The 12,484-nt window shown below is 35.7% G+C and overlaps 1 protein-coding gene across 1 annotated transcript; it reads left to right on the top strand.

Annotated features, from left to right (window-relative positions):
- The first annotated feature begins 86 nt into the window (after positions 1–86).
- On the top strand, positions 87–9,167 carry CycC (cyclin C). The gene is made up of 5 exons (XM_022080364.2): positions 87–387; positions 653–759; positions 5,090–5,296; positions 7,865–8,116; positions 8,869–9,167. The coding sequence occupies exons 1-5, from the start codon at positions 356–358 to the stop codon at positions 9,069–9,071; spliced, it is 801 nt and encodes a 266-aa protein (XP_021936056.1). The 5' UTR covers positions 87–355; the 3' UTR covers positions 9,072–9,167.
- Positions 9,168–12,484: the final 3,317 nt, after the last annotated feature.

Here is a 12,484-nt window from a genome sequence, read left to right as displayed (position 1 = left end):
TCCACGGATCGCGCGTGATCACACTACATGCCGTGGATTGTCATTTGTTCCACGCTGACCATAATCGAAAGCATTTGTTGAAATAATACAAACAAGAAGAAGAAATTTGACAGTACCCGCAATCCGTAGTATAAATAAAATGTTCGAGTTATAATAAACACGGGAGGGATGCTAATATTTTGTACTGTTGCCGGTGAATTTACTTTATTATCAGTTCTTCAGACGAAGTGGAATTGATTCGTAGTTAATTTAAATAAAATTATATGGAAGAATCCTATTTAGAAAATTATATAAAATTGTGTATTGTTTTGATGTTGCATAGTAAATAAGACATTAACCACAGAACGACACCACAATGGCAGGAAATTTTTGGGAGAGTTCTCATCAGTGAGTATAATTAATATCATAATATTATCAGCGTTTGTAGCTTGGTTTTCAATACGTACTGAAAGTAAGTATCTTAACAGTGGCATGAATTTGTACAATGTTTGGTTTTTAGGGAATTTGTAATGACTGACGCAACATAGTAAGATACTTGTAGTTGATATAGCGAAAAAATGTAGCACGGGCATACCACAATAAAACTAGAATGTAGCTTGTTCATGAAACTGAGCTGCAACATTTATACAAACATGAATTTGTGTTTACACAGTCAGCAGTGGCTGTTGGACCGACAAGACTTAATCCGTGAACGACAGCAGGACTTGAGTGTCCTTACTGAGGAGGAGTACCAGAAGATCTTTATTTTCTTTTCAAATTGTAAGTTAATTAATAAGTAAACTAGCAATGGAAAAGTTTGGTGAGATTAAATTTTAGTAGCTGAACAATGGAGAAGTTAAGGAAAACTATCAGATTGAAGTCTATAATTAGTGTGGACATGAACAGGGCTTGGGAAAGTATTTCTGAGAATATCATAGTTTAGCCAGGGAGAGTGTATGTTAAAGCAGCATAAAATATGATTTGGTGAAGAGTGTTCAAAATTATCAAAAGGAACAGACTTAATTACAATGATGGAGCTAGTATGAACAATGTAGACATGAAACTAGCAAAATGTTAGGACAGTAAAGAAAGGGAATATCTGGAGGAAAAAATAATTGAGCTGGAAACACTCATATCAGGAATATTAGTGACCTGAACAATGACAAAATTATTGTTGGCAGCTGCTGAATGCTTGTGGGGTTAATGATCCTAGGCAGACTGCGATACATGTGGCTGAGTCATTAGTACCTGAACCTAAATCATTAGAGGTTGTAGCAGAATGGCAGTGGAAGGGATCTGCTATTGTATCTACACCTCAAAAATGTTGGTAATCTTCTAACAAACCATATGGTGCTACAGCTCAGAAGAGAGCCATCTTTGTACTCACCACTATGAAAACCACATATACTACCTACAATTTCATCTATTTAAAACAAATATGACAAATGCAGTAATTATCTAGGAATGTTAATATTATGAACTACATAAAGAATTGTATAGTTTTTAAAGTTCATGTACAGAGTGCCTTGTTGATGGAGGCAGCAAGCACCTGTGAAATGGTGATAAACATCTCTGTATCAACTACACAACACAAGAACCCAGAAGACTGATCTTTATACTTCCTTCTGTGAGAACATGTAATCTCAATTTGAGATGGATTTCCTTTTAGAATGATCTCAAATAAATATTTGCTTTATGACCATTTCTTTTTAACTTTGCTATGTAGTACACTGTGAGGAAAGTTAAGGAAATCACAAAGGGATTGGAAGTGGATTGTCTTTGCTGATGATAATAATAATTTTTTTGGCAATAACAAAAGAAAAACAAAAAGCTCTGTTAGATGTTGATAAGGAAGTTGGTCTTGAATTACAGTTGAAACTAAGTACATGTTAATGTCTCATAAAGAGAATGCAGGAAAACTAATAATATAAAGATAGCTATTAAATAATTATAAAATGTGGCAAAGTGAACAAATTTGGGAACAGCTGTAACAGATGAAATTTACATTCTCAAAAAAAATGTAGGGCAGAAGAATTCAGGGAATGCAGAAAAGATGGAATCTTTTGTCATCATGTCTAATATCTACAAGCGTAGAACTTAAATACACCACATTGTTGTTTTGTATGGATGTGAATATTTGTCTTTTACATCAAGGAAAGAACACAGATTGAAGGTGTTTGAGAACAGGGTGCTGAGAAGAATATTTGGACCTCTGAGGGATGAAGTGAAATGATGATGGAGAAAATAGTGTAGTAAGAAAGGAGCTTTATATTTTTGTGCTCATCTGTTGTAGGTTTCTGCTATTGGCAAGCAATGTAATAAAGGGAAACCCCCCCCCCCACTGTACGAATGTATACACACATACATACTGTGATAAGTGTATCCTGTCCATGAGCCAGGGTCAAACCTTGTCCATAAGGTTCATTACATAGTAGATTTCAGAAAATACATTTAAAATTAATTAAATACTATACTATTGTTTACATATATTAAAATGTAGTCATGTGCACACCCTACAGTGATGTTTTAGAGAGCCTTGCTTATCTAGAGCTGAATATCCTGCTATTTACCATTCTGCTTTGTTATCAACTGCTAGCACAGTTTTAATTTACTGTTATCTGCAGTTTTCAGTGTCTGGTGTTAATTTCTTGATCTTCTGCAGCATTTGTCTCACTTTTAGCTTCTTCTTTAAGTTCTCCATTTATAAGCCAAAGAAATGTGTCCTTTTTGTTGATGACCTGGGCATTCAGATTTAAAATTGTTGTATTGAGTATTTATGCTTTATTTTCCCTTCCTCTTCTATCAGTCCTCTTTCCACACTTTTCCTACTTACATATGTCTGTGCTAGAACAGTGTGGTGCATGTAAAATAGAAAATGGTGGTCATAAAAATAAAAATTATGAGAATGCCTTTTTCTTAATTATTATTCTCCAAAATTGAAACCATTAACCGGTATAATGCTATTTAGCAATACACTTAGTAGTGATGATGTGGTATGACATGTTTAAAGATAGTCAGTCTGAGCATTAACAGTAATTAAACTGACCTGAGCACTCTGGTAAGGATAATGGTGTGATTGTTGGTTTTCTTAGGAGCAAATGAATGCAAAATACACATTTTGAAGTTCAGATTATTAGAATATAGGAATCATTGTGTCCTTTGTTTATCAGAATTGCCTGTGCATTGAGTAAAAATATGGATTCCTTGTTTATAAAACCGTGTGAAAGTGGTGAGCATATCAGTGACAACTGTGCAAGCAGTTCTACGGAAGAAATCCATGGCTGTCTTGGTGTAAAAAAGGAAGGATAAGAAAATATCAGGTTTCTTGATATTTGGTTTTACTTGTCAATTTGTAAACGGAGAAGAACATTCACAGTGTGTTGCACACCCTGAAGCTGCCACAAACGATAGTTTAAATGCTTGTGTATTTAACAAGAAGACATGCATCACTTGCAAATAAGCCACTAGAATCCTTTGAATGGAAGTTTTTAGAAATGCAAAATACCTAAACTTCATGAAAATTGCAGTCAGTACTTCCACAAAAGTACTTCAAGCCTCGTATAGGATCTTATTTTTAATTGATAAAAATAAAAAGCCTCATACCATCGGAGAGACGTGGCTGCTACTGGAAGTCATCAGTATTATGTAGGTGAAAACTGTGGCCAAGCAATTCTTCTTCCTAATAATACCATGATGTGACAGATGTAATCATTGTCAGGAGACACCAAGGAAAAACTGCTAATCTGAATCTAGTCCAAAATTTGCACTTCAGTTTGTTGCATTAACAGATGTTGCAGGTTTACCCCAGCTGCTTGTGTCTGTCAGATAGGCGTACTGCTTTGAAGAAAACATTTATGATGATTTTGTGTTCTGTCAGCTGCTCACAGAAAGGACCACAGGAAGTGATACATTCAAAGCTGTGAATGACTGTACCACTTAAGAAGATGTTTCTTTGTCAAATTTTGTTGTCATCTGTACAAATGGAGCAACAGCATTGACAAAATACAGGAAAGGCCTCTGAACTGAAGTAAGGCTCATTGCTCCTTATGTAAACTTCATAAAAAGGAAGGTACTGTAACTGTGATCTTAGCCACAATTACATACCGTGCTACAAGGAGCTGTAAAAGTTGTGAAAGCTTGCCCTTTGAAGTATTGTGTGAGGAAATGCAGGCAGACCAAAAATCCCTTATATTGCATTCAGAGTTAAGGTGGTTATCAAGAGATAAAGTTCTCGAATGACTCGTTGAGTTGACAGAAGTATTTAGGTTTCTACAGGTCTATGATTCCCAACTTATCATCATATTTTGTTTAAGAAGTAATATATTCTAACACATTTATGAGATATATTTCATAAGCTGAACAGACTAAACATCTGTCTTCAAGGTACAAATGAAAAATTTTGTTTATTTTCTTGTGCAAAGTTTCAGTATTCATGAAAATGATAACACTTTGGAGAAGCCTGACTACATAGAAATATGTGGTACCGTGAGTGAGTGTCTTCAAGAAATTTATTGTGATTTCAAAGAAATTAATCTTGAGGCAATTTGGGAGTCACCTTTCAGACCTGACTCCTCAGCATGAATGGATCCAAAATCCATTTGCAGTTAGTTTCAGTGAAAGGATAAGTTGTGTTTCTATAAAATTCCAGGATCCCTCATGGAACAAAAAATGTACTGATTTCTGGATTTATATCGAAAATGAATATGTGGAAATGTTACAACTAGCCATTTATGTATTACTACTTTTTTGCACAACATATATGTGTGAGAAAAGAACAGCAATTAAATGAAAGTACTCTAACTGCGTTTATCTTGAAAGTGGCGTACAGGTTGCTGTTTCAATGACTTATTAAGTCTCAGAGGCTCTGCTATAAGTAGTAGGTTTTTATATCTAATGTATTTTGTTGATTTGCCATTGGGATACTTTATACCTGAATGAGACTTCAAAATTTACTTTTTAGTTTTTCTGTTAATTGCCCGCATGTTTCCAATTCTTTCAAACCCTGAATATTTAGTTCTTTGTTCCTTCAATAAGCTTGTCAGTCACTCACTACTCTTGCGTGCTCTGTACCACAACTACTGCAAACTGTAATGCTCTTGTTTTCTTCCAGTGATTCAGATTCTTGGTGAACAGTTGAAGCTGAGGCAACAAGTAATTGCAACTGCGACGGTATTCTTCAAGCGGTTTTATGCTCGAAATTCTCTGAAGTGTATTGACCCATTACTCTTGGCACCAACGTGTGTTTTCCTTGCTTCAAAAGTGGAAGAGTTTGGGGTCATTTCCAATAGTAGACTCATCACAACTTGCCAGAATGTAGGTGAGTCACAGTTACAGCTAATTAAATGGAATCTTTCATTATGTAATGCAGGAAAGTTCACTGTTTGAAGATGGTTATATTTTTGGTTTTAGTGCTATGTAGTCTGGTAGAAGTTTGCCAACATTTCAGAGGTACTTGCTGCCTCCATCACCAGGGTGATAAGACTACCAGACTGCATGGTGTTAAAATACAGAAGACAGCCGTCTTCATACTTGCCGCCATGAGAATATCAAATCCTACGCTGTACTGTTTCTTTGTTATACACAATTTTATTTTTCACATTTCTCACTTTTGCTTCACAAGTCTCATAAAAGCTGGCTCCCTTAATTGGACTACCGAAACTTGGTGGTATGTTTGTCTATGGTGCAGGTGATGTAATCTGAGTTTGATTCTCAGTTAGGATTTTTAATAACTATGTCTAAAATTTATCTCTTATTTGGATTCCAGTCATCTCTGAAGAAGTCCAAGTTGTGCATCGAGTTTCAAATTAATGTTCATATGTATTTATTCCCACATTTTGTGAGTTTTTGTTTTATTTGGCTTTTATCGTGTTTAACAAATTTTATTTCTACTATTTATTCTTTTACATCCCACGGTTGGTTGGTGTGGTGATGTCTTTTTATTCCAGGACTTTCACTTTTTTACTTTGTCCGGAGATAGGGATTAGCTCTATCTAGTGGGCCCAACTGAGTAGGAACCTGAAGACCGAGATAGAGTCCCATCTCCGAAACGTCGTTTTACGTTTTATATTTTATATTTTACTAGACAATGGATAATATCCAAAGAAATTTTTATTCAAATGTGTAAAATTGCTTTGAAGGCCATGAAATTTCATTTGCTTTCAAGTCTTTGCATTTATTTATTCTCGTTTTTCCTTTTATGTTGCAGGCTGAAAATATAGCAACATCTTACAATAGAGAAGCTATACACAATAACAAAATAGTTTTGAACAAATTAGGGTGACAGGCTTGCAGAATTCTGGATGGTACTCGTTCTAAATGCAATGAAAACACCATGAACATCTAAGCAGTGCCTGCTTCCTGTATTTGTATTTTGTGGTTTTTTCTTTTGCCAGGAATGCAGTGTGGTTTACATTGCAGAAAACTTTACATGATGCCATTAGTTTGAAGAATACCATGCTTATCTTATATTTTTGACAATGTATAAAACATCACTTTTGTAAAATATTGGTGTATTTTTAAAACTAATTTAACTTTTCTTGTTCACAAATATGAATAAAGGAAGAAAGAAAATAAATAAATAAATGCAAAGACTCAGAAATTAATGAAATGTTGTGGCATTCACAACCATTATAGACATGGTGATTAAGAAGAACTTAACTTGGAATAAAACCCAAGCCACATGCTATCAACTGATCTTTTGCAGTCAACTTTATAAGATTTTATGAAGTAACAGTAAAGAATATGAAAAATAGAATTTTGTGTTGTAAAGAAACAATAACTGTCAACATGTCATATTTTGGTCAGAAAGTCAGAGTAGTGTCAACTGCCCATGTAGCAAGACTGGAGCCATATTAGAGGGTATCATATGACCAGGTCCTCTTGTCAGAAGAGCATCTACAAAAAGTTATAAACTCTCGAGCAAGAGGAAGAAAGTGTGTAGGATCTAAAAGTATTGTGGTATCTGTAACAGGCCAAATTAGGCTTAATATCCTGGAGGACAAGAATAATGAAGATGATAGTTATATGAACATAGCAACATGGTTCTTTCTTTGAAACCCTATTAGCAAATGTGTGAAGAAAATCTAGTGCTGTTGTGTGAAGTTTCCATTGCCATCTGCAGATGGTTGTGGACACCAACGGTGCACATGTTAAAAATGTTTTTAAGTGATTGTCAATCTCCAAGACTACTGAACTCAGACACCAAATACGTTATTGTCTGCTATGTAGTTAGTTAATTATATGCAATTAAAACTGGAGCATCTTTTTAGAAAGATCGTGCATATAACGCATGTGCAGGAGTAGATGAGATGGTGGTCTGCTTCCTGGGAATGCAAGCAGCTGTGATAGAACAACATGATTAACTAACGTGCCTGAAATCAACTCAGCTGTGCCAGTCATGTGTGTTTATCAACACATTATACAAATCAAACTTAACTAATTTTCTAAATTTTAATAGTAACATGTTCTTCAATATCATCATCTTAATCCATTGACATTTCCACCTTTACATGACATCTTATGACCAAATATCCTCCATTGTTCTGATCTTTCATAATCATTCTTCTTACATATGTTTTCACTCGTCTCTTATAATTTGTATGAGTTCCCTTACTTGGTCTCTCCACCTAATCTTTGGTTTTAGCATTTGTCTTTTATTGACCATCTTCATTATTTATGTATTCTAAAGAAGTCTTCTAAATCATTCATTTGCAACATATTTGTTCCACTGTATCTTTAATTTCACAAACTGTTCCAGAAATGTGTCTACCTTCAGATCTTGCCTAATGCCCTGATTTTGTACCTTATGTTAGATGTAGTGCTTATGTCACCATGATTAATTGAGGTGCACCATGTGACATTAAAGTAACATCTTGTAATATTGCAGTGAAGAATAAGTTCAGCTACGCTTACTCACAGGAGTTCCCGTACAGAACAAACCACATCCTGGAGTGTGAATTTTACCTCTTGGAGAACTTGGACTGCTGCCTTATTGTGTACCAGCCATACCGCCCCCTGCTGCAGCTTATTCAAGACATTGGGCAAGAGGATCAGTTACTGGCACTAGCTTGGAGAGTGGTTAATGACAGTCTGCGGACAGATGTGTGTCTGCTGTATCCACCGTATCAGATAGCTCTTGGTGAGTGATTCCTTGAGGGTGATGTTTCTTTTTCATGCTTTCTTAGCACAAAGTGTATAAAGTGAGTATAAAAATGGAGATATTGTCTGTCCATTCATGCATTTCAACTCCAAATATATTCTTATGGATTTCATTTAAATGTGATATCAAGGAATCGGTAAATTACAACCACTACCCTACATGAAGCCCACATTGAACTTTCTTTGAGTCATCTTCTGGGTGTAGTACCGTGGTAAGGAATAAAAACGTAATTGTAGTATGGTCCAGTTACATTTAAATGTAGACGAAAGCTTTTTGTTAGATATGACTGAGAGTTAGGTACTTCCATAACTTCTGTGAGCATTAAGAAGAGTCAATTACATAAAACAGAAAGTGCTATTTGCTCGTCTCTAGTATTGTATACAGTAAAACCTTATTAATTCAATATCAGTTAATTCAAAATCTAATTCAAAGGAAGTCTCATTCCCCAGTCTTAAATATGCATTTTTGTGTGTTTTTTAATGCGGATGATTTGAAATACAGTTGATTATTAATTCAAAGCTATATTCAAATCCTCAAAGTACTAAAATGTAAATAATTCAAAATTATCTCTGCATGAGGGTTTTGTGATTTTTATTAGTCCCTCCAAGCAGACATTGGGCATTATACCTTAAGAATAGACAGTGACTGCTTTATTCCATGTTGTCCTTCCATCCTATGCTTCACAAACTGTGCAGTTGATATACACTTAACTTTTCCTGTGTTTTTTACAGGTTGTCTGCAGATTGCGTGTGTGATCCTGCAGAAAGACCTGAAATCCTGGTTTGCTGAGCTGAATGTAGACATTGAGAAGATACAAGAAATAGCACGGTATGTCATCAACCTTTTTGAACTATGGAAATCATATGATGAAAAGAAAGACATCCAGAGTCTCTTAGCCAAAATGCCAAAACCAAAAACCCAGCCCAGTAGATAAGGCCATGGACACAGGTGTTACACATGAAGAATTGCTGATATGGCTGACATGTAGACACTCTTTGTGACAAAGTAAAGACGTACTGTTACACCTACAGTTATTTAAATAACTCTGGTAATTGGTTCATCTCCATTAATACCAGAGACCTCACTTCAGTACAGTTCACATCCTTGCATCCCATTTCCTCAAGATTCAGTTCAATGTTATTTTGTCACTTTTCTCATATCCTCAAAACAGACCCAAAAAATCTAGTTTGGAGGCCTCATCTTCAGAGTGTTTCAGGAATTACATTTATAATCTTTGTTTTAGAACCAGTTGCCTGACTGAGATTGCTTAAAGTTTTCTTTAATTGTTCCGTGTAAATGGCGGTGTGTTGAAATCAGCCATGACCACTTCGTCCCTGGTTTACTGTACGTAAGCATCTTCTGAATCAAATTAGATTTTAAATACCCTAACTTGAACTTAAGAGGATGGAGAAAATTACTTCACAGGCTTTCACTTAAGTTTTTACCGAATATCACGTGGGTGATGAAGTCATTTAGGGTGAGATGTAGAGATGCATACAAAATTTTAGTCCAAAAAATGGAAGAGATTATATAGGAGGTGAGACAGTCATGAAGAATTAGGGTATGAGGGTGTGGATTGGATTAAGTTGGCTCAGTATGGGGTCAGATGGCAAATACGTGAGTTGGTAATCTACCTTCAAATTCTGTACAAGGCAGGGATTTTCATTTTTAGTAAATGCACATTTATTACCTGTTTTCTGAGAGTTGACGTTCTGCTAATTTAGACAGTTGTCTAGAATTTGTAAGTGTTCATAATTGTAAAGTGTCAACAGATTCTCATCTAAATAAGAAAAACATGTGAGATACTGCCAGTGTTTAGTCCATACACTGCTGCCAAATATCACGGACTGTAGCTGTCCTCAGTACCAGCCATGTGAACTGATATAGGCCCTTATGCGTTACATTTGTCTGGATCTCTTGGCTAGATTCATCCATTTCTGGTTATCAAGCGGAGTTAGGGTTCAGTTTTCCCTTAGAATATGCCTGGTTTTCTTCATAGAGGTTGTGGTCACATTGTTAGTGAAGGAATAAAGTTTGTTCTTTCATCAGTTTGTCATTCGGCAAGTAATTAGCAGTCTGTCACTGCAAGGTATCGCATGCAAATACATGAATGTTTTCAGTGCATTGATTCTGTTGACTGGGCACAAGAAGGGAACTACATGAAGACTTCTTGGTACTAGACCTTTCTTGTCTAAAAGAATGATGCAAAACCCATTTTTATTTATTTTAACGTCTTGCTGATAAAGATTTCCGTCTTCTGTTAACATCGACCAGACTACACAGCGCAACAACCCAGAAGACGGAAATCTTCATACTCACCGCTGTGAAAACCTCAAATCTTACATCTTGCTGATACCACAACTTCCTTACCCCCACCATTCACTTACAGAGAAGAGCAGAATTAAGATAATTTGTTGAAGTTGAGAAGGCTGTTTGGCTACCTAAACTCACAATACATCGAGGTGTACCATCCTATGGAACACCTAGATGTTGGTGAAGTAATTGTCTATTTCAAGTGATAGCTGGTTTTAGGCAGTATATCCCAAAGAAGCGTAAGATATTTAGCATAAATATCTAGTCCTTGCTACTATCTGAGGTAGGAATACATGTATGACATAATAGCTTACACAGGAAAGTGCCATAGAGGCCATTTATGATCTCTCACCTATACACTATACCAATGTGTAACTTAGAATAAAAGTGGAGGATGTTGGCCTCAAACTGCACACGGATAATTAGAACTGTACATCCATTTGTTGATTTCTGTTATAACTATAAAATTGCTTGCTGTAGCACTATTTGGCACAACATAAGGAATATCCCAAATTTTGGGCACCAGGACATTAAGAAGGAGAAATGTGATACTGTGAATGGAGTTATAGCTAGATCACAGCAGTGCGTTTGTAAGACGGGAGGGAGGCATACAACATCCCTGCAGCTGAGTGGTATTCTTGGCACAAACTCAATCATGCAATACTCAGGGGTCCGAAGAAGTTTAAAACTACAACACAATGTTAAGACATATATTGCAAAACTGCAAGTGAACAATTCTTTCATTTGTCAAATTATTTTCTGGTATAGAAGGTGTATGGTATAAAATGGCCCACTTGCAAGGTAGGGAACAACTTGTTGGTGACCTTATCCTTGCGGTGGAAGACGGTTTTAAATGTTATAGCGACAAATTTCTTATATGAAATGTAGATAAAGAACAACAAAAATTGTGCAGTCAAAGGCAAAAATTACCAAGGGTGGGAAAGGCCGTATGGAGTGTGCTCAGAAAACCACAAGTAAGCAAAGACGGTATACTGTACTATTGTTAGGCATGTGGTGTCCGATTGTGTGGACACTTTAACATTGTTTTATAGAAACACGTACACAGTGTAGCATAAAAATGGGATTACATTCGGGCCACCGGGCGATATGGGTATTTAAGTACATGATACTTTAAAGGTTAACGTACCGTTAGTTTATTACATCCTGATAAGTTCAGGTAAGTATACATTTCGATTAAATTAGATATTCGTTTTGACGTAAATACGTCTATATGGAAGGGTCATTCCGCAAAAAAGTGACAGAAAAGTGTGTAAGATCCGTATCAACAAATCGACAACAATGTGTAAATATGGACCGACAACAATGGTCAGCTTGCGTGCATTGTTATGTTACCTAGGAAACGTCATCTGTTTACTCGGCATTGTTGTGTTACATTACTGCCGTCAGCAATCCGCATTCGTAACAAGATGGATGACACTGAACATAACATTACATTACATTACAAAAACGTAAATATAATTTAAATACAGAGACGTATTTACGTCAAATTCTCCGGAACCGTGGTTCGACTGAAACTTTTTGCTAGTTCAGCGGAGAAGGTGGAAATTTCATTGGGATGTCGGAAATACATTACTTTTATTTCCTAAATATATGTGGATTACCAACATAATAGCTAAACACTTGAGGTTCTAAAGAAAGCTGGCAGATGGCAGTAATAATGTCTTACTGCTGGTATGCAAGCACGTAAAAGTAGACTTTTAATTTAAAGTTGTTGGAACATTAGCAGTCAAAATGCTTGTAACTTGATAAATTTATTTCAGAAGTGCTCCAAAGATTCTTACTAAAAATGTTTTAAAAGACTCCGGGTATTCTTGTTATGAGCCCTATAAAGTCAATTTTTACCTGACGTTAATGCATAAAATTAAACATTTAAAAGATATAGAACTTATTTATAAATGTAATAATGTCAATGTAATGGAGCATGAATAAAACATAACTATGAAACATAGCTTTACAAATGGAAAATAAATTTTATGATGCGGCTTCGCACTCGACTATTCAGACCATGGTCCC

The sequence above is a fragment of the Zootermopsis nevadensis genome, unplaced genomic scaffold, assembly GCF_977971745.1.
Source record: "Zootermopsis nevadensis isolate Lab colony 2312 unplaced genomic scaffold, Znev_1.0 Znev_ptg000022l, whole genome shotgun sequence".
Classification (NCBI taxonomy): domain Eukaryota; kingdom Metazoa; phylum Arthropoda; class Insecta; order Blattodea; family Termopsidae; genus Zootermopsis; species Zootermopsis nevadensis.
Note: the sequence above shows the minus strand (reverse complement) of the source record. Positions and strands in the feature narration are given on the sequence as shown.